This window comes from Barbatula barbatula (genome assembly GCF_947034865.1).
Source record: "Barbatula barbatula genome assembly, chromosome: 3".
NCBI classification, from domain to species: domain Eukaryota; kingdom Metazoa; phylum Chordata; class Actinopteri; order Cypriniformes; family Nemacheilidae; genus Barbatula; species Barbatula barbatula.
This window is the reverse complement of record NC_136764.1, coordinates 10,863,846-10,891,820: the sequence shown is the minus strand read 5'-3', so window position 1 is coordinate 10,891,820 and position 27,975 is coordinate 10,863,846. Positions and strand designations below refer to the sequence as shown.

At 39.8% G+C, this 27,975-nt stretch overlaps 1 protein-coding gene across 2 annotated transcripts in view; it reads right to left on the bottom strand.

The window, feature by feature from the left end:
• LOC306891816 (single-stranded DNA-binding protein 3) overlaps positions 1–27,975 on the bottom strand; it is a 60,618-nt gene that overhangs the window by 15,328 nt on the left and 17,315 nt on the right. For both annotated transcript variants that reach the window (XM_079452369.1, XM_079452370.1), the window contains exon 4: positions 26,854–26,938. In XM_079452369.1, coding sequence (XP_079308495.1) covers positions 26,854–26,938 — 85 coding nt within the window. The remainder of the gene's footprint in view (positions 1–26,853; positions 26,939–27,975) is intronic.

Below are 27,975 nucleotides of genomic sequence, written 5' to 3'. Positions count from 1 at the left end.
CGAGTTGGTGATTCATTGTCAGAACTATAGACGGTTACTGCTTATGCACAATTCTGTGACCCCAATTTAACTTCCGGTAAAAATTCACACACAATAGAGTGCATGTAGATTATTTCTGATAACAATCAAAAGAAACCGAGAAAAACCGTCACTTGGCTAAACTTGTCTCTCCAATATTTTGAATTTAGACTCTGATACCAAGCTCAACTGCTAGATGTCAATGAACCATATGTTTTAATGCAACAAAATACAAGACCCATTCAACAAATTGTTTATTTAATACAATTATTACGAAGTAAAACATTTATGTCAACATAAATTAAGTAAAAATAAATAGTTATATTATTAGACACTAGCCAAACACAAACCGGAAGTTAACTGGGGGCTCAGGCGGTCTATAGTGACTTATATACAAATGTGTTTAACAACAATATATATATAAATGAAAAATCACCTTTACATAATTTACATTTACTTGTTTAAGGTTCTTAATCAAAATTCTCAAAACAAAGGCAGAACATTTTCCATTTAATTCATATTATATTCATATACCATAGTGCGACAATTCGAACAAATATTCAGACACTGTTACCAAAACACCACAGATTTCTATAACACAACATTATTCGAATAAACTCTTTGAACGGAGACACTAGGAAAGTGTCCAGGATTACCGGAGAGTAAACCGAATACAATGGCATTCAGAAGCCCAGTAAACAACAGCCTTACAAGACAAACGCTTCCATACCATTTTAAATTGACACAACAGTACAATGCTGACCATTCAGACACAGACTTTGTCTATTTATAGCCAATTACACCTTCAAAGCTTTTACAAGCTGTACAACCACACCAACCTGCTCTTGAACCGACCGATAACAGTGTATCAGTGTCTACTGTCACTCTCTACGGTCATTTGTAGAAAACGACTACACCACAGCACAGCTTTTGTGCATCTGTATGTAGTGTGTGCATACTTCAACTTGTAAAGAGGCATAAAACAAGCAAACAGTACATAAGCAGCCTTAAGTGGAATACCTTGAGCTAGTGGAACACTTAGAGACGGGGCCCCCTTTACTTTGCTGGCCCCGATCCCTCAGTCAAACCTCTTTAACAGACTGCTGCTGGGGGCTTGTCTGTTTGCCAGCCTAGTCTATTCTATCAAAGAGAGGGAAAGAATGAGAGCGAGAGCGAGGGAGAGAAAGAGAGAGAGAGCGCAAAAGAGAGAGCGAGAGAGCGAGCGAGAGAGCAACAGAGAGAGAGAGCGAGAGAGAGAGAGAGCGCGAGAGAGAGAGAGAGAGAGAGAGAGCGCGAGAGAGAGAGAGAGCGAGAGAGCGAGAGAGAGAGAGAGAGCGAGAGAGAGAGAGCGAGAGAGAGAGCGAGAGAGAGAGCGAGCGAGAGAGAGAGAGAGAGCGAGAGAGCGAGAGAGAGAGAGCGAGAGCGAGCGAGAGAGAGAGCGAGAGCGAGCGAGAGCGAAAGCTGGCAGTCCTTTCACACACACCCTCCCCCTGCTGTAACTCAAACCTCTGTACATCCACCGGACAAACAGCTACGCCACCCCTGACCTCACAAACACACGCACACACACAGAGATCCCTCTTAAACCCTCGGATGCAATGATTTCAAAGTGATTCAAGGTTTCGATAAAATTTTCATAAGTCTTACTATTCCATTTCCTGGTATTTCTTTATACTGAAGCTTGTGATTATAAGAACATTCACACCATGCCCTAACCAGGCACGTTGCTTAAACTAAAACAATTATAACATTTCTGTTTATTGAATTAAAATAAAATACTGGCTTGAATATTATTTGAAATACTTAAACTAAACATTCTAACGTTAAGAATATAAAAACAACCCAAATTCAAAATATTAATAAAACTACAATCAACAATAACTAAAATATAGACCGTTTCAGTGGCATAAACAAACGTTAATATTAATATTAATATTAATAAATACAAAATAAATTGTTTTATTATAACCAAACACAGACCGGATGTTAACTTCGGGCAAGGCCATGTGTCCGATGAAACCATCTTTAATATAGTTACTATAAAGATACCCTGTATAATGTGTTAAAACGTCAAATTGCTTGTGTTACTATCCCGTGTAATTAAGATTTCCTCTTTATTACCAATCCCTTTTTTGTGTCATCACTCAAAAACGTTGAGCTTTTTAAAATATTGAAATACGCTTTCAAATACAAGAGGCGATTACATTTTTTGGAAAAATACAACGCAAAACATCAAGCTATACATCACACGATCACATATTGCCTATCCAACCAGCACACAAAAATAGGTGTGAAGTGGTCTTTCGGTGGTGGCATACGGTGGAATCAACCCCATAAACACACACACACAGTGTGGTACTGATGACCGAGGGTCCGGTTCCCTGTTCTGCTCAGAGATCCGAATCTGTGGGGCTTATAGAGCTGTTATACAGAATTGCTGTTACACACACACGCACACAGTCCCCCACGCCAACCCAACCAATCCCAGCTAACACAGCAGTACGGGGGGCGTGTGGTGAACCGTAACCCGGGGCGACCAGCCAGTATTAGTGCTCAGGCTTCAGTGCGCTTTTACGAGGAGAAAGAGAGAGACTGCGGTCGCTAGGCTTCACACACATGCGCTTAAACACACACAAAGCACTGTGTATACTGCGGACAGAGGGGAGGAACACACAACTGTAGTGTGTGTGTGTGTGTGTGTGTGAGATGCAGCTCTGTTCAGGTGCATAAAGACAGAGAGAGGGAGGTAGAGGGGGTGAAAGAGGCCTCCTTCGCCTTGTTGCCATGACAACTCCGACCTCAGCTCTCCCTCTCCAGTGCCATTAAAGCCCTCAGGCCGTCAATCACCCGCCGGTAGGGAAAGCACGTGTGCGTATGCGTGTTTGAGAAGGGAGGGACCAAGCTTTTTAGCGATCGACTTGATCCGCGCCGATCATCTAATCAAGCCATTAAACAGCAGCTCATTTCAGGACGTGCACCTCTACACCAGCCACTAAATAACAGTACTCGTGTAAACAAACACACGTGCAACTTTCTCTCCGTTTTTACACTTCGACACGGTTCTCAATACCCGCCGCACGAGTAAATAAACACTCCAGCATGCTCGCGTAAACTCTTGGATTTTGCATCTTAACCAAAATTTACACCCGGTGCACATATTTTAAGAAAACATTGTGATACCATGGTACTCGATGACACCTTATGGAGTTTTGTGTTTCTTTGGCTTGCTCACTGGAAATCTAAAGACACACACATGCCATCTCCCTCTCTCTTTCATAGCAGACCTTACATCCATAAAGAAACTATATTCAAAACTATAATAAATAAACTATAATATAATCTCCCTCTTACACACATTAACAATAAGGACGGGGCACATCATGGTTTAATTACTGTAAAAAGGAAGTTACCCTGCTTTTTGTCAAATTTATATCCATATGTATTACCATAGTTTCACTACAAATATTATGGTTTAATTATGATTATTGTAGCGAGATCATAATAGTTTCCTATGAATCAAGGTTATTGTAGTTAAATGAAACATTGGTCTAAATACAGTATTATTTGAAAACCTCAAATGTTGCCTCAGCAATAAAGCGAAATAAATTGAATTTGAGGTGCTAAAGTGATCGATTAAATAAATCGACTAGATATTATAAAAACTTAAACTGGAATAAAAATAAATCCAACTTGTATTGCAACCTAAAAATAAACAAATAATAAAAGGTCAAATGCACATAACAAAATTGCTATAAATTAAACTAAAATAAATCATTAAAACTGATGTATATTCTAAATATTTTATAAAACAACAAACTGAAAACAAAACTTGAATACCTCGGTTATGAATAAACTATGGATACAATAGTTTAATAGTTAATGTTACTTCTTAAAGAAGATTATGGATTTTATACACAAAAACTGCTTAAAGAAGATTATGGATTTCATACACAAAAACTGCTAAAGACGTTCTGTAAAGCGTTGAAAAAAGTCTCAATCTTTTCCACCAAACTGCTGAAGTGAAAAGACCCATAGTACTGCTTCAATACCATGTCCATGAAAGCCGTATTAACACCATTCTGCTGTTTTGTAAGTAGAAGACGCCTCAGTCACTTCTTGTGGTAGAAGGACACGCTATGATTTATTTATCACATTTTCTTCTCCTCATCACACAGGTGGGTCAAGTTTCTTTTGCGGCCATCTCTGACATCACAAACTCCCACTCACAAACATCTCAAGACGCTAAATATAAAACATTACCAAATGTGCACACACATTTCAAACAGCAGTGTTAAGTGAAAATGGGGTAACCAGCACTGTGGCGTCTCTGACCAACTGGCCTCAGTAAATACACTCCTCAGTGAGGATGAAGCTCAGAGCAGCCACGCAGGTTATTAAAAATGATTCAGTGGGCGAGAGTGCAAAGCTGGAGGAGAGAACAAGACCCTTCGGCTCGGTCCAGCGTCCTTAACCTTTCCGCATCTTCAACTCTCCTGATAGTGTTCTCTCTTCATTGGCTTCGCTGCTCCTCTCGCGCTTGTTTATCTCGTCCCTTTCAGTCCATTTCCGACCTCTCTCTCTCTTTTCTCTCCCTCTCTTATGTGTAGTTGGAGTTGAGTCTATAAAGATAAGCTGGAGAGACCTGCATGAATAATCAACCTGCTGGCGGACAGATGTGTTGTTAGCTCAAAGACTAGATGTGCTTGCAAGATGGTGTGAAGCAAAATCGTTCGTGAATCCACTGACTAAAGATTTTCCAAGCACATCATACTGTATACATTTCTTATGTACCGGAACACTGTGGCTCTGTTTTAAACTTTGGTCTTAAGTCTACAACGCTATAAAAGGTTACCATTTATACAATAGTGCCCAAAACTGTCCGTAGGGCATATTTGAACAATATTTGCTTTTAATGCTTCATCGTGCACGTTTAGGGTGTACAGTACAAAAACCTTTAAATGGATAGTTCACCCGAAAATGAACCTTCTGTCATCATTTACCCACCGGCTGGTCATTTCAAACAGAGCAATGCCGGTACCCATCGATTGACTTAAATCGTATGGATTGGACTTAAAATTAAATGCAAGTAAATGTGTATCGCTGTTGTTCGGTCATTCTACAAAATATCTTGTTTGTGTTCTATAAAATGACAAAAAGGTAAGTAAATGACGACAACATTTTTAGGTGAACAACTCGACTAAATAATTTGGCAAACAGCAAACTACAGCACATCAGGGAATAAAGATTTGATACAAATAAAGAATAAACAAAAAGCTCCTCGCCTTCTTCATCAGTCCAAAGCAAATGCCCTCCCAACTTTCCACAAAACCCTCAGTCACTATTACTGCATCGCATGATAATTGGACCAGCGACAGAAGGTTAACCAAAGCTGTCCGTGCGAGCCAAAACACGTCCACCGGGTTATTTTGTTTGGGTCAGACCTACGGCTTCAGCACGAGTACACCGATGTCCTCGAGCTTGTCCATTGACAAGAGCTTCACAGGCCAGCGAACAGTGACCCTGATACTCACCTTCTGCACATAAGACACGGCGATAAATACCTCGGCGGGAAAACACAGACCAGATTCCGCCTCGGAAAACTTAGCTTGGCGCTGTGAACTGCTGCTAATGAGGCTAATGTGCTGAAGTGCCGTAACAGAATGAGAAAGAGAGAGAGAGGTGAAAGTCAGACCTTGTAGCCTTTCATTAGACCGGTGACAGCCCCACAGGGAGAATACTATGTCACAGCCCTCTGTGAAACAAAAGAATGAGAGGACAGAAACGGCTGCCAAGACCACACTGCTAATTGGAGATAATTAATGCCATTAATTAGGCACTGAGAGGGAGGGAAACGGTTACGCGGAAGAGAAACAAGAGAGGATGGAGAACACAGCCGGGAGAGAGCAAGACGTTTCTGGTTCGCGCTCGTGGTGTCCGATTCTGCCGTGAACCGGGTAAAAGGGGGTCGGACGGCACCTTTGAGCGCAACTTTTGGCTTGCAATGCAAATGGGGACTAAGCTTTTCATTCGTACGTAACAGGCAGTTAGGAGAAACTGCAAAAGATTTCGGAAGGCATTTTGTGTACACTTGTTGTATCCTAAGCTGGCATTCCTGTGGTTAAAAACATGAGTTTATACATGTACAAAATGTAATGTGAATTCCACCAGCAGAAACACAGGTGAGGGCTGGGACATGTTTTTTTTCACAGATGCATATCATTGATTTCTCAAACAAATCTCAATAAACTACATTCACTCTCGAAATGTTACCTTTTAATGAATAAGTATACTACAACAAATGAATAAAAGTGAAAGGGATAGTTTACCCAAAAAAGTAAATTTTCATCATTCGCTTGCCTTCATGTCCTTCCAAACCTGTATGACCGTCTAATGCAGATCACAGAGGAAGATATTTTGAAAAAAAAATTAAAACAATATTGGCCCCCATTGACTTTAATTATACAGACACAAAACCACTGAAACATGTATTTTGTGCTTTTCATTGTGGATTCATTAATAAAACATATAGCCAAGATCTTAACAAATATATATAGGCAACATAAACCCAAAAACTTTATGACATGATGCAGAATAAATATTTATTCTGAATTACTTCTAGGTCAATATTCAAAGTAGCAAGTTTGTCCTATATATCCCTTTTCCGCCAACGTCACGCTTGCGTCACGGCATTAGCTGGAGGCAAAACAAAGAGAAAACTGGAGACGGGGCCAATACAAACCAGCACAGATTCGGCTACACAAACAGCTTAAAATATCATCTTGTTGTGTTGTTTAGTGCCACAATAAACAGAATACAGTCTTCAATTTGATATTGTAACACATACCTGCTGCCATTGCCAAACAAAAACACTGACGACAGCTGTAGTTAAACAATAAAACGAGCGGACTAAACAGAAACGATGATCAAAAATGCTCGCGTTTCACTTCATAACACTTAAGATTTTAAACTTAGATGGTATGGATTATGATTTGGGTGTGTTTCTAAAAAATATCTCACATAAGTTTTGACCAAATCAGAAATTGGGTTATTTATCATGTAGTGTTAACTTTTGAACGCATAGAGTAAATGCTAGCTTACTTTGAAAGTTAAACTATCTGCCAGAAACTAAACATAAAATAAAATGTCATCTCTTTTTCTTAAGTTGTCACAAGTGCATTAGTATAAAGGCAGAGGGAACAGTGAGAAGGCTCATGTTGTGTGTCAGGTTTGTGTTCAAGTAAATGCATTTGCTAACGTTGCCACTGTTAGTACATTCAGGCATGTATACGCTCTCAGTTTCCCTTTACTATACACGCTTGGTTTTGTCGTCTGGTAGGTATAGATGTCAAGTCACTTAACTGGAGGTAATCCTGTCAGCTCGTCCCTGGATCTATTGAGCGAGCGCGTACAGGTCGGCCAGGTTCGTTGCGTTTAAGTTAACTTCACGTTCCTAGACAGTGAGTGACCTTACATGTTAAAATGTATTCAGATTTTTTTCTAGTCATTGTCAAAAAGGAAGCAAACAAAACGTGCTACCTAGCATAAGTAATGCGGTCAGGGGATCCACCTAAGCTCCACACACAAACGTGTCACCATGTTAACTAACAGAAAAGGCGTATATAGATTACAATAACTCTTTGCACAAAGATCGATGTCTTTTCTTCCACAAAAGACCTAGGTTTTGCCCTTTTGAAAATTAAATCGGGGTAACATGGAGCATCATGTTTTCCCCAAACTTGAATTATTCCAAACAGCCCATTCCAAACAATAGCAGAGCTTTCAACCACAACACAACATGTTCGGCAAAAAATATATTACTGGAACTAACTTTCTTAGAATTAACATTGAGAAAAGACATTGCACACCCAGCAGGGCCCAATCGTTCCACTAATCCTCTTTAGGTCTACAGAGTGACAGGACTAGTGTCTGTTGCAAATAAACAGGGGGGAACACCACCAGCCATCAGGACACAAGGCCATTTCGTGCCAAAGAACTTCTGCTTATAATACATCATGGATTTTACCCAACAAGATACTGTCAGGAAATCCAATTTCCACAAAACGTTCAAACCAAGTAGACATGTGAAAAGAATTAAAACCTATAAAAACTCTTGCGCATCTTTTACAATAGACATTTAATTTGACAAGGTTTATGACAAAAGTGCTAATAGAACGACAACTGGAACATTAAAGTTTATGCTTCCGTGGGGTAAGCGCTTTTTTATTTTGGAAACGTAAAGAACGAGAAGAACGTTGAGGTTAGTTGCTGTCCTCCAACTTGGCCAGCAGAATTATTTAATACGATGCAGTTTAATACGTAAAACCTCCTGTGGGTCTTATTAAAGAAAGAAATAATTTCTACGTAGACACAAACTGTCTGCTTCCTTCCTGACATTTGCTTTGTCATTTATCAGCAGCATGTTTGCTAAAACAACGTCCTTCACATCTGCTTTTCTATAGAAAAATTAACCAACAGCCCTATTACAACCGCATCATGTCACCATCCCGGTCCTGGTGACCCAGAACCTGAATGAGCTCATCTTCTCACGCATGGTGTGTGACTTGTTTGGAGTGGCACATGTTGACATCTGAGGTCGGTTGCATAAACTGCTTAGACTAGTCTTAGAGGTTATTCGTCTAATTGTTTTCTTCAAGACTGGTCATAACTTGTTTTGAATCAGTTACACAAAAAGGAAGATTGCTAGTCAGAGAGACTAGTTGTTAAGACTTAACTTGGCAGCTAAATTTATGCAACTGGACCCTGAGGTCAGTCAATGACTTCAATGTATACTTTTAAAGAAAACTTGTGTCAGGTGGCCTTCAGACATTGAATCGTGACGTCTGATGATTCAGATGAAAATATACAGCAGTGATATTTTTTATTTAATCAGCATTTCTGGATGTATTGTGGACATTTCAGTCGGTTGAATTTTAAAAAAAAAATCAAACCTCAGGACTGAAGAAGTCATCCCACGGCAATGTGGACGACTGTCAGCATGACAAGACACATATATATGTACTTAGGACAAGTTAAAATTATTTTTATCACGGTGTTGCTTAAAAGTGAATATGAATCAGTTTTCTTCTGTTTTCATTTGAGGTCTGAAAAAATACAGATCATCTTTTGTGTTATTTTGACCTCTTTCTCCAGTTCTCAGTTTCTGCGAACAAATGCAAATAGAAACCCTTTGTTAGAAATATTGTTAGTACTTCACAGAATGAAACAAAAATGATAATTTTACCTAAACACATACGGTCCCTAAAATAGTAAATTCAGAAAAATTGAAAAGAAAATATCACTACTACGGTAGAAATTAAATAAAGACATTGAACACAGCCACAATGTAAAGTTGCACAAAATATGTCTACCCCAAACAGCAGGTTCAGAAGACAGGTCAGGGAATCAGACTTCTGTTTAGTCAATGTCTAGGGGTTTCACCTCAAAACTGAAATCACTATGCCAAGCATAGATTTCGGGATGTCTTGGTGAAACCTTCTGTGTGCTTGGAGCAAGCTTTCCCCTAATGTTCTCAGCAGGATGCGACCACACAGGTCAGATAAACAACCCACCATAACATTGCTTAATCCGCTCTGAATCTGTAGCTCTACCGCAGAGCTCAAGACCGCAGAGAACCATCTGAGGGCCGATGGACACACAGGTAGGAGTTAAGAAGTCGCTTGATAAAAGCGTCTGCCAAATGAACAAATGTAAATGTAGATGTGATGCTGATGGTCCATGCTCCTAACAATCGACTGTTAAACAATGTAAATAACAATAGTAGGCACTCTTTGCACCAACTACACCTCCCAAACTTGATGAACTGTATTACCCATGTTGTTTGGTGTAACTAGACCTCGGTTAAAGTAATTACCTTTTCCAGTGGTACGCAATCAAATTACCCAAAATGGTTCAACAGCGCCAACCTTAATGCAAATTCTCAGAACACCATTGTATAGCAGTAATACAACGACAACCACTCTGAATACCCAAGCAGCTGCATAGCAACACCCTGGTGGCTGAAGAGAAGCGGTGCTTTGTTTTGCCAAACTTATATAGAAATCATTTTATAAACGTCATCAACAAGAATACTGTAATATATGTAAACTTTATGAACAAAAATGAGGTATTAAAAGTAAACTGGTATTATAAAGTCGTCAGGGCGTCCTAACAGCAGCTGGCAGTCTGCGAAAAGGCACCTGCATGTCATTGTGGCAACCGGCACCAGCATCTCTATGAATAAATAAAAACACACCTGAGATATCCCCGCGGGCAACGCTACACATCACAGCACATACAGTTTTATCACTCCCTCAATGTCATGGAATTTCATCCCTTTCTCCTGTCGTTGTTTAAATTTGTCATTTGCTAACACGGAAGTCGTGGACGTGCATCGCAGAGACTGTATAAAAACATTTGTGCTTAAAAAGTATAACTTCAGTCGTGTGTTGTCTACCGAAACCAACATATCGAAAACTAATGGTGTCAATGTAAAGCTTTCTTCGGCTGTGATGAAACTGAAGTTTAGCGCATAAACAACAGCCACCCGTTGTAATGTATTATATGGATAAGAACCCCGGAAAGCTTTCCACAAAATAATAAACAAATAACATCAACTATGACAATGCAAACCTCTAGGCAACAGACTGATCTTAACCCAGAGACGTTAAGACCCTGGGGAGAGTCCAACCCTTAACACACACACCTAAAAAAAATGTTCTCCCCCACCCTCCCCCTTCCTTCTTTATGCAAATTCTCATGAATGCACAAGCCTCTGTGTCCCATGAGGAGGAATAGTGTCGCTCTCTCTTTCTCTCTCGCCCCTTTCAAACACCCCCCTTGCCATTAAGGGAAGGGGTGTCAGCAGCTTGCCGAAGTTGTTGCTATGGAGACGGGTCCTGTCTGCACTCCGTCCCCCAGGCATCCCAGATCAAGAAGGCAGGGGGGAAAGAGAGATAAAAGAGTGAGAAAAGACAGAAAGAGTAAAACAGAAAACAGTGCGAGACAAGAAAAGATGAGACAATTAATGGCAGGCACACTGGATGATATTCTGCCGTTTAAGATTACACAGAGCACAGTTTCTCGGATCCCATATTAGTAATAAATTGAACAAATACATTTTATTTAAATAATCTATTATTGATTATTTAAAGGTCCAGTGTATGAATTTTAGTGGCATGGCATCTAGCGGTGAGGTTGTGAAGTGTAACCAACTCTCCCTCCCATTCAAACCACTACGGAGGCTGACACAGAACTAAGATGTCGTCACATTTATGCTTCTTGGCCGAAAGAGATAATGCGTTGACGAAACGTGCTCTGTGGAACAGTTTGTCCGTTTAGGACTAGAGTAGAAACAACATCGCAAATTCCATGCAATGTGACCACATCGGTGCAAGTTACAGAAAATGACTTTTCTATCATCACATTTCAGTGTCACATTTCTGTCATTCTCTCTCTCTCCATTTCTCTATCCGAAAACGTCGACTACCAACCTATAAAATCCATCCAGTTTTGTCATACGAGACGGCAAAACATAAGTACACCAACCGAGGTGAGAGTTTGACATTAAATGTAAAGCCTCAATCGCCCAGACTCTGTCGGATCATGTATCAAATGCATCAACAATGCTCTTAAACGTTCATCCATCATCAAAAAGTGCCCAACAAAAGAGATTTAACTTGCTTATAAACCAATCCCCATCACACTCCGTACGCCGCTAAACCTTGTTCTCTTCCTCCACAGGCAACCTTTCTGCAACTACATCCAGGAGCAACCAGAAGAAATTTGACAGAGCAGAAGGGGTTTCCTGATCTGGCTTAAGGGTTCCATGCGTCATAAGAGAAAATGAGAGATGTCAAACACTGAAGCACACAGAACAGAGATAAGATGGAGGTCTGGCCTCAGGAAAAATAACAAATGTCTTTGTCTGTTGACTTCAGACTATCGTTTAGACTTCGATTACATAAACGACAATACTTCAATCAGTCGTTTTCACCCCTCAGGAGAGAAGCGCCGAGGTAAAGCAAGGTAGCAAAAGCACCTTTGCTAAGTCACTCCGTTCACCTTTACAGAGCGTTATAGCAATAACTGCTGCATTAATATGATCTGCGACACATATCGGGCGGCCTCACGCAAAAGAGGCCGGCTCATCTGTGTCGTAATTGAACCAATCAAGGCCTCCGCTCCTCAGTCACCTTCTCTGTCACCACCAGAGGGGAACGGACCGAGAGAGGGGGAGAAATGGGAGGGGGCAGCAAAAGGGAGAGAAAATTCCCTCTGTGCCTTAGCCAGACTAAACTGGCTTTGTAATCCGCTCTCGTCCGCAGATCAGTGCGAGCATGCAAACATAAGTCAGCTTGGAGGGGTGAGATTTCTGTTATAAACAAACCGCACGTGTTCCAGAGACTCTGGCATTAATATAAATACAAATGAGGGAAGAGATAAATAAGGAGGCGAGCGTGTGTGTGTGTCTCTGAAGAAGCCGGACTGGAAGCCAGAGAAGCGCTGATAAAACAGCATGGAGTGTGTGGGCTCCTATCGTAACAGGAACGAGGCGGGAAAATGCTGTTCGCGCACACGCTCTCTCTCTCTCTCAGTGTCAGTCTGATGGTGTTGATGACAGCTGGGCTGAGCAGAGGATACGAGGAGATGACTGCTTCACACTGCTGCCAGATAAAGAGAGAAACACCACACAAACACACATCACATCACGCAGCCAGTGGGCGGAAACGTGCGCGTGTGGAACCAGCCGTCTGTAAATCGCGCTCGCTGGTGGGGAACACCAAACACGCAAACATACTAAAGCTCGATGCAGTCGCAATATGCCAATGCATCCCATTTTCTGTGTGTGCGTCATGGGTTTGCATTCGTCCAATTTACGGTGCAACGTTACAGTAATTTGTGGGATGGGTTTGTCGGGTGGTTCTAACAGGTGATCGCTGAAAGTGAAACAGGTCCAGTTTGCATGCTTGAAAGTGTTGTGTTTATCCTATCTGACTACTCTGGTGGAGAAAAGTAATTTGTGATATGACATGTCGAGTTGCAGAGTATTTGTCCAATTTGTTGTCAGTTAGGCGATTTGGTATATAAATCTCCAAATGATGTTTTAAATTAATCTGAAATGGAGTAAAATCATCCAAACACAGGACTTTCGCCTCCTCCACCTGTAGCAACCTGGTGAAAATACACATCTGTGAAAAATAAAGAAAACTAGCTTTCGGCTGTATGTTGGCCTTGTGGTGTTCCTGAGACATTTCTGACATGTCATAAGAAATGAAAAAAAAACTATATAAAATGTTCACAAATTATTTATGGTTTACTCAGCCGAAGGCCACCATAGGTATTGAGCATTAACACGGAGGTATGAACATTAAAAACACACTCCTGTAAAGAATTGAATAGTTTTGACTAAGAGGCTGGGCAGGATTAAAGTTGTATTTTTGACTTGCACTATTCTATATTGAAATAATATCAGATGGCAAGACCATGTCACTTTTATATATACCACAGTACTAAATGATTTCCAAATGTATATATCATAGTATTTACTCAATGGTAATTCAAAGAATAACATGGTTTACAACGGTACAGTTCATAAAAAATCCAGAAAAACAACAACATTCAAAGTAACATTATCAAACACAAAAAGCTCAAAAATACTACAATACTAATAAATAGTATTACCTTAGTATCATGTCCGAGAAAAAAAAACAACTCTAATAATGTATTTGGTCCGATAATAATACGCCAAAAACAATGTCCCAAAATGACAGAGAACATCACGAGCCAAGGACATTTTCAGACCCTAAGAACACGAGTGTTAAACACATTAACATTACCATGGAAACCATACCAAACCTGTGCATGCTGTACATACAAACACGGACAATTTGAGCGCGTCTGTGTGCGCTAGATCTGTTTATATCAACACGAGCAAAGCCACATTGAAAAGAACCCCACAGGACACACAAAATGAATGAGATGATGTCTGAAACTGCAACGAGGCAGTATTGCTTCCTTAGTGTGGAGGACCCTTATTAATTCTGGGGTGAAGCGCGGATTTCAGCTACGCTGGAAATATCATTGAGAAGAGCAGAAAAGCATTCTTCCATAACAGTAAAGACTGGATTTAAAAATGGATATAAATGCATTTGCTGAATAAAATGTGTCTCTCAAATATAAAAATCTTTATTCTTAGCCATGTCTCACGGATGATGATGTATAAGAAATGTGTCGTTTCTCGAAAAGCACAGGCACACCCCTAAGATGTCTGCTAAAGATCTGGAAATCTGGAAAACATCTGCCGTTTAAAAACATCCTATAAACGTCTTAGATAAAGCAGTTAAATACATTCTAAATGGTAAATAACTTAAAGACATCAAGAGGATTCTCGCTCACAAACACATTTGTTCATTACACTAGTCAGTTCTGGTTCTTCTCATCTCAGAAAAAGTCAGAATCAGCAACGGACTATTGATTGACTCCAAAACGGAGTTGGCTGATTCATATAGAAGTGACAGATTCATGAATGATTCTGTCAGAGAGAGCATGTAAAGTCAATGCTCTGCCCTCAGTAACAATCTCAGGGTTTTATTAACAGAAGCCATCTTACAAATGAAATTCTGAAATTATCCTTACACTTGAATTGTGCCAATACAGAATCTATATAGATTTAATTGGGGCAACTGTGTTTGTGTGTATGTGTGAGAGACAGCAGACTCTCTTTATTAATGTAAAATCTGACTTGGGTGGAAAACGCACATGTCTCCGAAACGAGCCACAACATTATGCAAGGTTCATTCATTGCTGTAGCACATAGGGGAGAGTGGGGTGGTTTGTGCCAGGGGAGAAGTAGTTCCACCCCTTGTTTTTGGAAAACCATAGAAGAAATTGGTCATGTGACATAATTTTGAAAAGCCATCCATCCATCCATCCATCCATCATCCTCCAAAGAAGAGAGACACATGGCATGAGAAGTAAGCACATTTTAGCTCAAAAAACTGTTTCTATGATCAAGGTTTTTTTATTGTAGTGTCTGAACAATTATAGACAAGTTGGAAAAACATTTCACACGTGTTTAAGTGCTATAGCAAGGCTACACAACGTGTATATACAGTAAGCATGATGTTAGCTTTTCACTGCTGGATCATGCTAGTTTTCAAACTTGTGGGTGTGGGGTGATTTGTGCCAAAGGGCCTGGGTTAAGTTGTGCCAGTGGTATAACTCACCCCCACTTATGATTATTTTCAACATATTATTAATTTGTAATTGTACATTGTACTCTTACATTTTAGAACTTCAACTATTTGACATACACACACAACAGCGAAAATTATAGGGCTGAAAACCGAAAATGAATGAAAATTAGAAGAGAGGGGCTCTGAAAGTGTCCAAACCAACCAAACCCAAAAAGAAAGCGACTGTCTACAGTAGAGAGTGACATCTCCAGCGTTGCAGGTAAACCAAATCCTATAACTACGTTGGATTGGTGGAGAAGGTTGAGGGTGGAGACATGAGCAAAAAAAGGCAAAGTTGTAAGAATTCTGTGGATGGAAACCACATCTTTACATTTAACAAGAATTATGAAGAAGTCATCCCTAGAGGTGATGTACTCAAGGAACTACCCACACCCCATAAACAGGTACAGCCAGAAGGGAGCAGAAGTTTATAATCCCCTGCAGCATTGAGAAGTGGGATGTTAAGGAATAGACAAGATAGCTAGGCCTATTGTGTATTTCATTTTTTGTGTTTTCCCAAAAACTACAAAATATGACTTATTCCAACAGTTTAATAAGGTGACAATATCTAAATAAACCTTAAATGATCAATTTTGTATTTCATTTGTCTTGCTTTCATATAGCACTACAGTTCACAACATTAGAATGTTCTGTTTTACTTCAGAAATCACTGGCACAATTTACCCCAGCGTATTCTCCCCTAAGGCACAACTCACCCCGCGTCAGGGTCAAGTTGTGCCACAAGACCACTTTTTTCCCAAAAGCTATATTTCTGAAACAATTGATTTCAGATCCAAAGTTATTGTTCTCAGGGATGCACCACATCCTGAAAAATATGTACATTCTCAAGTTGAAGGCATTACAGTCATGGCCTTACTTTAAAGTCACTTTGAGTAAAAACTGGCACAACTCACCCCACTTTCTCCTAGTTAAGCTCACAAAAATATGCTCAAATGGCTTTAAGCTGTAGTGGGTTTTTTTTCAAGAAGTGGCAAGTCAACACACAAACAGGATCTGAGATCTTTGTTTGCCCTTCACTTTCAATTCTCTCCTTTTCTTTCTCGTCTCACGCTGCAAGGACGGCAGGTCAGGGAGAGAAAGCGGTGTGCTGTGGTTTTGGTGTGGTTTGGAATGTAAATGAGGTGTGTAGCGAGACCTGGGACACGCTCTCTTACGGACCTTCGCCTGAAGTGCATCCGTACCGCAGCTGTGTCAAACCGCCTCCTGATTTCAGCTCTGTTCCCACCCTGAGTCACTAAACAGTAGTCAGGTTTCCATTACAGATTTGCGCAAATTTTAAGTAATGTTTTGTAAATGTCAATTAAAACAATATCGCGGACTTACTGCGTTTCCATTAAATGGCCGTACTTCTTTGTACGTTTTATGGCAGGTTGTAAACAAACTTTAGCGTATACTGCCACTTACTGTGATGAGTGTGAGAGAATTTTCTATACGCCACGTGGTACAAAAAGTATTTCCATTGCAGTTTTGTGAAATATGCCTTTATCGAATTGATTGAAAAAACACATACGAGCGAGATAACTTTTTGCGATACAGGGGAGTTTTCGCAAAATTGACGTGTTTGCATTGGCAGTATTTTCAATGCACTATTTTAATTTGCGCATTTTAAAGGGTGACGGAAACCTGACTAGAGACTGTGTATGATCATAAAGCGACTGTTGTGTTTTAATATACTTGAAGTTTAATAGTGCTAAACCTACAGTTTTACATTTTAGTAAATGAGAAGTACACATTGTGAAGATGGGAGGCAAGTCTACAGGCTTATTAGAAACTGTACATCACAGGCTGGAGGCAAAATCGGTCTGGACAGGTATTGATAAAGTAGATATGCCATTTTTTTTTGTAATTCTTTACATAATATTAAGCAAAATTTTGCAAACATTGGTGAAGGACTCCAGCATTGAGCGAAATGACCGGGTTCTCGGTCTCACGTACACAAACATGTAAAGTCATCAGGGAGCATCAGTGAAGATGACACAATGAGATGCTCCTGGAATGACAGCAGTATTCAGAAAGCATCACCATCACTGACTGGATATCTGACCTAAACAACAGTAATATCAGTATTAACAACTTAAGTACACATTTACCTGCCAAATACATATAATTATACACACGGTTATGGTTGGGTCTCGTAAGAAATTTTCCGGTTTCGTTTGCACTTACAAAACAATATTTTTTTTATTATTTTACCTTCATTGCATGTAGTGTTGCTGTAAGGCAGTAAGTAATGTTCAGTAATGCTGGTCGATCAATCACAATGTAAAAACATAACTTTTGAAGAACATATCAATAACATTCTGCTTTTTAATAACTTGGATAAAAGCATCTGCCAAATGAATAAATGTAAATGTGTAAATGCAAATGCTTCTCAAGCAGGAATAAGCTGGTTGGCCAAACAGTCCCTTGAGGGCAAAGACACTTGTTCATTCATTTCCCTAAATTAATGTAATATTAAAATGTTAACTATCATTCTTGTAATCATGCATGCACACTAAATAAAGCCCCTACATTACAAATAATAAAGCAGCCCGGAGAGGGTGTGATACAATGAGTGGTTTCCACATTTAAAATGCATGAAAATAAATAATTCCCATCACCGATCACTCTTGAAATGACCTGTGCACTAAATAAATGAACCTATATAACAATGGCAGTCTATATATTTAATGGTCAAGGTTAAAGTCACTATGTAGCCTATATTAATGACAATATGGGAAAATATTATGTAATTTAGTGGCGGAAGGAGCTAGACGCTGCCAGTATATGTACAATCATACAAAACAAAGAGGTGGGGCTGCGTTTTTGTTTGGTTTCTAACTACGTGACACCCTTAACGGGAAACGCTGGCGCAAGGCTGCTCACAGCGCTTGGCCACGCGTCACACCAGATCGTTCCCAGGAAAAAATATTAATAATCTCAGTACACAATACCAGCCAGATACACATAATTTATTAGAACACAATCTTTATGTTAAACAATACTTTTCACAAACATCTGGAAACAATATCCTTTAATTTACGGAAGCCTGATGTAATTAATACAACAGTTTTATTAGTGAATAAAATAAATATAACTATTTTAAAGTAAAACAAATGTTTACCTTTCGACTTGGATGAAATTTGACCCGCAAACTTCTTGGAAGTCCGTAACAGGGTATCCCACTCAGAATAATGCACATTTACTAGATTAGTGTGGGTAATGCCGGGTGCAAATGGAAGGCAAGTGATGCATGCGATACGTTCACTTATGTGCCTGTGATCTTACATTTACATTCAGTCATTTAGCAGACGCTTTTATCCAAAGTGACTTACAAAGAGTTCAGGGAGCAATAAGCGATATTGCTCCCTGAATCTTAGTCCTGGTTGTTCGACATCAATCATCTGACTGGCTTAAAACAAAAACAACAAGCATCATACAAGCTGAGCACCTCAACTACTAACATTTCCTCTCAACCCTCATGTTCTATTAATTAGTGTCTCATTGAGCAGTAACAAACACAACTTGTGTCAACACATATAATATAACAAAGCAACTGGAAACCAAGTCGTGTGTTTGCTGATATTGCGCGTTTGTTGCCATTAGCGAAGTCAGGGCGGCAGTACTCAGAAAGCGAAGTAAAACATGCAGTCTTAATAAGCGTCAAGTGCTGTACACAGACATACAGCGTCTGTTTCCCTCTTGAGAAAACCACCCGGCGAAGGCTGTGTGTCCAAACACACGTAAACGCGTAGCATATGCAAACACGCCCGAGTGTGTACACGTACAGGCAGGCGTGCTTAAACACACAAAGGAAAACACGCTATCCAAGGAAGGTTCAGAGCTGGGTTTGGATGCCCAGCTGGTACTTCAGTCTAATTTACTGGCGGCACCCGATGCAAGCTGCTACCAGCCAACATGCTACAACAGCACCAGACACGCACCGCGCCAAGAGCGCCCTGCCAGCGCTGCCTGCCAACCTCACCGGATAGAGAGAGCATTTGTGAGATGGGAAAGAGGTACGAGTGTTCACAGAGTGACTGAGGAGGAGGAAGAAATATAGATGAGATGAAAAGCAGTGCTGATTTCTGTAGTGTTCGTTTAAGATTTGGACTGGTGACAGGAACGGTTGTAGGTTTCAATCCCACATGGGATGAACCATGTGCCCTAGACTTCAATTATACTCTCAGAAATTTACTTCCAAAAACAAAATTCTGTCATCGTTTTCTCACCCTTATGTCATTCCACAGCTGGATGACATACTTTCTTCTGCAAAACACAAAGAAGATATTTTGAAGAATGTTGGTAAGAGAAAACCGTTGATCCCCCCCATTTGGTTTTGTCTCCATACAATAGAAGTCAATGGGGACCAAAGATATTTGGTTATGAACATTCTTCAAAACATCCGCTTTTGTGTTTTGCAGAAGAAAGTCATACAGGTTTAAAATGGCAAGAGGGTGAACTATCCCTAACGGTTTGTGTGTCAACTGTGTGTGTGTTTCCAAAGAAAGGGGCCTATTCTCTTCATTGTTTTGACATGACACACAGAGCAGTAACGATCTAATGGAGAGTCTCTCAGAAGTGCGTGGTGAAAAATCTTTGTGGTTCGTAGTCTCGTCCAATCAGAACTGACCAACAGGCAACACGGCTAATAAAGAAGAGGCCTAAAGCCCATATACACAAAAAAGTGTCAAGCAAACATTGGCATGTTAAAAAAGATTTCATCCCAACCATCCTGGGAAGCCCCGCCCATATCAGAATGTAATTGGTCCACAAAGCTAGGTTTTGATTAGCTATGATTTAGTCGGTTTGTGGTTGGTTTATTTGGTTTTCGTCCAGGGGAATCTTTCGCTCACATGCAAACACCCTTTCCTTATTTCATTCATAATTGTATTATCTTGATACGCACAAACATACATCTCTTAAAGTAATGGTTCACGCAAAACAAAATATATTTTGAAGATAGTTGGTAACCGAACAGCGCCGGCCCCCATTCACTTCTATTGTATGGACACAAAACCAACTCAAGTGAATGGGTGCCATCGCTGTTCGGTTAACAATATTCTTCAAATTATCTTCTTTTGTCTTCTGCGGGAAAAAGATAGTCATACAGGTTTGAAATAACAAGAGGGTTCGAAATTGATTTAAATTTTTTGGGTGAACTATTACTTGAACTCTAGTCTTCTAGTGAGATCAAATATTAACAACTGAGCATGCTCAGTGCAGCCCTGTGCGCCTCACTGGATGCTAATTATAAACAGCCACTGGCTTTAACTCTTTATGCATGCCAGCGTGTTCCAGTTAGTCTTCTCAGATTCTTTAACTTGGGAACTGTTTGCAACATTGTTTTCTACTGTTTATACACTCTGGTGTATACGTGTGTGAACGCATGTGTTCCTGCATTATTATTCCTGCATGTCGTCATACTGTGTGCGCTACCTCTCCTTCCCCCAAGCCGGCCAACGAACGGCATCATGGGAGAAACGGCAAGATTACCCAATCAATCTTCCCTTGAGAGTGGGAATGCTGGGGGAGGGACAGCTAGAAACACACAACGAAAGAATCTAACATACATCACACACATACATAGAGTATATAACAACATACACGATTTTTGGCTATGGCTATACTATGGTTACCTTAAGCCACATGAATGCCATGCTGTTCAATCCTGTCTTTTGGGTAGGTTAACCAGAAGTATTAACCCGAGTAACAAAAACAACAGCACATTATCATGCATTGACCACACTAGATAAAGCTAATACAACAAAGATGCAAACATATTTTTGTATTTTTTTACTCACAATCAAATGTTCATGTCCTTCCTAAACCAATGGCATAAGCCTCTTATTTTTTCAAATCAGCATAGTACATTTTTCAACAAAATGTTTTTTTTACTGAAATATTAATCTTTTGATCATCCCTAATGGTATTAATCTGTTTGGGTGTAAAACTTAAAATGGGAACAACTGGGAAACAAGCAAGCACCTTCTCTATCTAATCATCTCTGGGTCTTTCGATGTGTGCAAGTATGTGGCGAATCATCTGCGGCGACGTTAACAAAGTCAGTTTACAGAAGTTGTGCCATTCGGCGGCCATGTTTACATGTTTGCAGTTATTCGCGTCATAGCAAGTCCACAGTCATTTCTATTTGAATGGGGAAGGCACATTTTTTTAAATCGCTGGCAAAAATGACTAAATGTGATTTTTTACATTTACATTTACATTCAAACAGCATGTTTCCTATCTATAATTAAACCTGACATAAACCGTACCATAACTTGGGTTTTTTGCACAAAAAACACTTTTTCGAGATTGCTTTCTCTACTGTGGATGCACACAGGCTGGCAAGCGCCTCATGAGAGTGCCGCCCCAGAGAATGGTAATTCAATACTGATTGACGATTGGCTCGTTTCACTGGAAGGAGGGACTTCCTTCACTAGAGCGGCCATATTGAGCGTTACAATGAATGGAGAGGAATGCAATGGCATTGCCTCATCTTGTTAATATGAATATCTTTGGCATTAATCAACACTCATTACAGTCTTTCACGACTCAAGCCCAGCGGAAAGACAAGAGCAACCAGATGGCTTTGGCTTTTAGAGGTGTTGCATCCCAAAATTCCGTCGCCATTGCCAAGACACCAATGCCGCAAAATCCCTGGATTAGCCCTCAACCATTCCCAGGATCAGAGGATTAGACTGTTATATTCCATTATCTTCCCCTACACTGGGAGAATTCCTGACGGTCTTGGTTCAGGGTAGTAAGTTGTGGGAAACGCAGGTCTACAGACAAACCCATGTGCATGTGCACACGGCACAGGCACCGACAGAGCTATGACCTAACACAGGAGCAATGGGATCACAATAAGAACATGATAAATCACTGAACTCAAGGACACCCTAGTAGCCGCAAAGACCTTGCCAAGACAGGCACACATGATACTGCTGCTCTCCACACATACACGCGCGCACACACACACAGGAGGGAAAACAGCAGCTTTAAAGACACAGCCATCTAAAATTACTTCCATCTTCCATGAAACGCACAGGGAGGAATTTAACAGAATGTCTATACAAAGAAAATTAATAGGGACTGGAGACATTCACGGTCATCTTTTACTTTAATGATAAACAAAGATCATTATAACTCATGTTTTTCACACCATGAAGAAATTCACACAGGTCTGGAAAAACACGAGGGGTTGTCAGTTGTTTACATTTTTGGGGGGTGTATGATCCCTTTAAGCAGATGAAGGGAATCTACAGAAAGGCCGGATGAAAAACGAAACTTCTGTTGAAAACTATGTGTCACGTTAGAAAATGAAATATTTGCCCTTCAAATGAAAAGCCTGCTCATATTTAATCCTGTTTAACCAAGTCATTTAAGCAACTAATACACTGAAGATCAATGAGGGACGACATGCATGAGGCGTCTGCGATTAGCTATTAGTAAAATACCGTAAATCACATCCCAGAGGGGGGGGGACGTTTCCTCTTAACACCAAAGCAAACATTTGACTAAAATGGTTTCAAAGTCAGTGCAGCGAATGGTAGGCGGGAAAATATAATCATCTCTGCTTCCTTCTACATGTCGACATATTTCCTGATGAGGAAGACATCAAGAGATTTTGTCCGACCCCTGAATTGAATGCCACCATTCAATTTCTGATACAGAGAAAAAAAGAGGTCAGAGCCTCTGAACAAAAACCTAATCTCCTTATTTACATCAGCTTCTCCATCTATCTATGCTTGTGTACATGAGCTTCTTCAGCTTTTAACAAACTGGCATCTGTCAGTAGAGACTGTCAAACAACACCAAAAGCAAAACCATTCTTTCAAATATAACCAAGAGTCTTTGAAATGAACACTTACTGGAAATTTACGGTAGAAATTGTGTATTCATTTACGAGTTATTATAGATTTGATTATAGTTTTATTATACATTTTTTGTGTTGTAGTAAAAGTTTTAGCAATTTTGGTATAAAATTATAATTGATTGGTTTATTTTTAATGTTTAATTTTTTTCTAGTTTTTGTTTATTATTATAATTATACTGCTTTAAACTTACTTCCGTTTATTTTTTAGGCAACATTTAAACCATTCATCACAGGATCACTCTGGTCTCTGGATTTCGGTAATAAAAAACATGTCAACAACTATGTTTTTTTTAATGCACACCTCAAACGGATGAAAGCTATGAAGGTAGAATAGTAGCAAAACTCGAGAGCACGTAGATGTGAATTGGAGACCTTGTACAATAAATATTTGCACTTGTATGCTACAATTTACACTCACAGCTTCGATGTGAAAACCTGTAAATTAAAAATCTGAAGTTGAACGCTGAGATTTGCACTCGCAGACAATAGTCACAAACCTGTATTCTGAATTTGAAGCTGCAGACAAGTAGTCGCAAATGTGTAAAATGACAGACACAAACTTGAAATACATATTTACATTTCTTCTTACATTCACATTCGCAGTACAACCTCAAATAGGCACCTGCAACTTCTCAAGTCTGTCACTGCAAGTTCAAATTTCGCGCTTCGACTTTTGCTACTCTTATCGCGATATATCAGTTGCAAAACTGATTTGTGCACTTGCAACTCAGTAGCAGCGAGGGGCGGGGGTGGGTGGCTGCAATGGAGTCGTTTTATTGGTCGGCACCTAGCCAATGAAATCGTGCTTCTTTCTACGCGATGACGTCACGACACTCCCCGGCCTCGCATTCGCGACACTTTGGTTGTCATCGCGATGGCGGGATATAACGATCCGAGGGTAAGTGTGGTGAGGAAGGCGGGACGAGAGCCGTGACGCGGGGCCGGTGAGTGATAAGTGCAAGCAGCTGTGCGCGCACCGGTCCCGCGTCTTATCACGGAGGAGATTGGGAGCTTAAAAGGACGATTGGCAGGACTGTTGACGAGAGAGGATCGGGCCCGAACATGTGTTTAGTTTATGTTTATGTGTATGTTTTATGGCCGGCAGTCTACCGTGAGGTGGCTGCCGGTTACTTCCGTGTTTATTGTTTATTAAATTAAAGTTTTATTGTTTGAATGTTCGCCGGTTCCCGCCTCCTTCCTTCCTTTCTATGGAACTTTATGACAGTAAGTTTTTCTTTTTATACAATATTTGTTATTCAAATTATTACATACATCACATATAACATACCGTGTAAATACAGTTGACATTGAGTGAGATGTCTTTATGACAACTTGACATAAACCAATACTTCATAACCTGTCAGTGTCTTTGTCATAACAGCTTGACATTACTAAGACAACACAACCTGTCACAAATATGTCATAAACATGACATAGCAGATTAAGTATCCAACTTAAAAAAAACACTTAGTTTTATGGGTTAACATTACATTAAAAACTGTCAGCTGGTTGGTTTTGACATTTGCTGTCGTAAGGCCATTATAACATTTTAATGACAAATTAAATTTGTACCACTGTAGTTGAGGTCAAGAAAAATATTCATGACACAGTTATAATTGCCTCATGACAGCCAATGCCAAAACCAACCACATGACAATTTACAATTTATGTTGTCTTAGTAATGTCAAGTTGTTATGACATATACACTGACAGGTTATGATGTATTGGTTTATGTCAAGTTGTCATAACAAAGACATCTCACACAATGTCAACTGTATTTACACGGTATGTTATATGTGATGTATGTAATAATTTGAATAACAAATATTGTATAAAAAGAAAAACTTACCCTCGGATCGTTATATCCCGCCATCGCGATGACAACCAAAGTGTCGCGAATGCGAGGCTGCGGGTGTCGTGACGTCATCGCGTAGAAAAGAAGCCCGATTTCATTGGCTAGGTGCCGACCAATAATACGACTCCATTGCAGCCACCCACCCCCGCCTCTCCCGCCCCTCGCTGATACTGAGTTGCAAGTGCACAAATCAGTTTTGCAACTGATATATCGCGATAAGGGTAGCAAAAGTCGTAGCGCGAAATTTGAACTTTCAGTGACAGACTTGAGAAGTTGCAAGTGCCTATTTGAGGTTGTACTGCGAATGTAAGAAGAAATGCAAATATGTATTTCAAGTTTGTGTCTGTCATTTTACACATTTGCGACTACTTGTCTGCAGCTTCAAATCCAGAATACAGGTTTGTGACTATTGTCTGCGAGTGCAAATCTCAGCGTTCAACTTCAGATTTTTAATTTACAGGTTTTCACATCGAAGCTGTGAGTGTAAATTGTAGCATACAAGTGCAAATATTTATTGTACAAGGTCTCAAATTCACATCTACGTGCTCTCGAGATTTGCTACTATTCTACCTTCATAAAAGCTTACACAGAAAGACTAGCAGTCAAGTGGCCTGGAGGTTTTGAAATCAGAAATGTGAAGCTTTCATTTTTGCTCAAGTACAATTCCTCAGTAAAATTTTTGAAACGTGAGCTGTAGTTGCCTAAATCCTTTTGAAGTGGTGCTACTTTTTCCAGGTGGAGCTATAAACAATTGCTGGTACGCATTTCTATCACAACAGTCTCATTCCAACATATGTAAATGTGCTATGGCTATTCTTAAAAAACGGTGAGACGCATACTTTAAAACGTTTTTGCCACTCGTTCGCCTGTTAGCCTTTCCATTAATGGAATTGTGTCACAGTTTACTCACTCTCTTGTCATTTCAAACCTGTATGAGTTTCTTACTTCTTACACTAAAGAAGATATTTTAAAGAATGTTGGTAACCGAACGACGCCGGTACCTCTATTGTAGGTACACAAAACCGTCAATGGGTACCGCCATTGTTCAATTACCAACATTTCTTTAATCTATCTTTTGTGTTCTGCAGTAGTAAGAAAGTCACACAAATTTGAAATGACAAGAGGGTGAGTAAATTTGCAAACAGTGAAAACTATAAAACATCTGTATTTTAAAAAGCGATACACTTGGGTTGACATACGACCTTCACTTTAACTGATATCTACATAACCTTAAGAAACATTTTCGGTCAATCTATTCTGAGCAGTCGTCACTTCTCAACGCTCAGAATCGCGCCTGCGGGCGTCCCGGCAAAACAACAACAACTGACATTTCATTATGCCATTGCATTCACAGATTTAATATTTCAGTAACAGCAAAGCATTCAGAATGTTAATCAGATTACATGTCTGTCAGTGTAAATTAAAGAAGCAGTGCAAATCTATGTTTGCAGTGTCGTGGCTGCTTCGCAAAAACAAAAGAAATGGAAGCGCACATCTCCCGTACCTAATGAATCGTCTTCCTAATGCAGACAATTACATCCGGTGTGCATTTTTAGCAGTACACGAACACACACTGTACTACACAGTAAATCTTATTTTACACACTAATTCATGTAAAAACGCTATTCAGCTTGAGTTAATCTTTCATTATATGCTTATGGAGGCCCTTCAGAACAGTTGATGGTGAATCCAGTGGTGCTTGGCTAAGCAAATTTGCCATGTGTCATTCAGTCCTCTAAAAAACGCAACACCATTACATCATGCGCTCACAGATTAGATTGTGTTTCCGTTGGATGAGATGATGAGGGCCCCGCCCACCCAGACCATCCTAGGGAAACGAGAGATTGGTAGGCCTTCATGTTACTCACATAGTCGTGGAAAGCCTTGGCCTCACTGGAGTGCTCGCAGGTCTCACGGCGGTCTGGAGCAGCGCAGTACAAATCCCAGAATACACTGCAACAGGAAGTAGAAGCGAATGAGACCGTTAAATTGAACAAATTTACACATTTAGTTGGATACACTTTACAATAAGGTTGTCTCATTTATTAATATTACTTTTAACATGTACTAATATATTTAAAAGAAAAGTTGTAACTTAACCATGAATAATGCACAATGAACTAACATGAAAAACTTTATTTGCATTTACTGACATCACAGTTCATTTGTATTTGTTAACATTATTTTGTAAAGTGTTACAATTTCATTTAGTGCAATTACATACATTTTACACATAGAAATGTTAATGTAACAAATATTATTAAACAAAATGTAAAGTAATCGAAGGGCATATGTTTTTATTAGAACATATTTACAACGCTGCAGCTCAACAATGTATAAAATGTAAAAATAATACGCAAAACCTATTATTGATCGACAATTAAGAAAAACTTGCAGGAACAATAGTCGCAAAATGCGATCATGTGGTCGCAGTCTAGAGCCCTGATCTATTTACACAAATATTGGTTTATGTAATGAAATGCAATTAATTATATTAATTAATTTGCACATCAATCAATTAAAGAAACTACAATGTTTAAATACAGACAAATCTGTTCCAACAAACGCACACTACAAGAATCCTACGTCACTCAAAACCAATGCCACGGTGCAATAAATTGCTTCGACTTCAGCAGAGCTTGATTAATCGCTATGCCACTGCATTGCCAGCTGGGTAAAAAAAGACCTACAATCGAACATACGCTACATTCACGAGACACAGATCCACTCCAACACTCTTAACGCACCCACCCGCTTGGCACAAGCAGCAGGTTACAGATCAATTAAGCCAGGGATATCCCCAATTAAAAGCCTTCAGGTCCTACAGGGCTGTTTGGAGGGGGGACAAGGTTTGTTTCCAAATGGCATTTTAATTACTGTACTGAAACTAAGTACCTGTTTAACTGGCCCAAATTAGATCGCTTCAGGTCTTCAGATATCGATTTAAAACATCACCTTTAAAATCTCCTGAAAAGGCCCTAACACAAAGG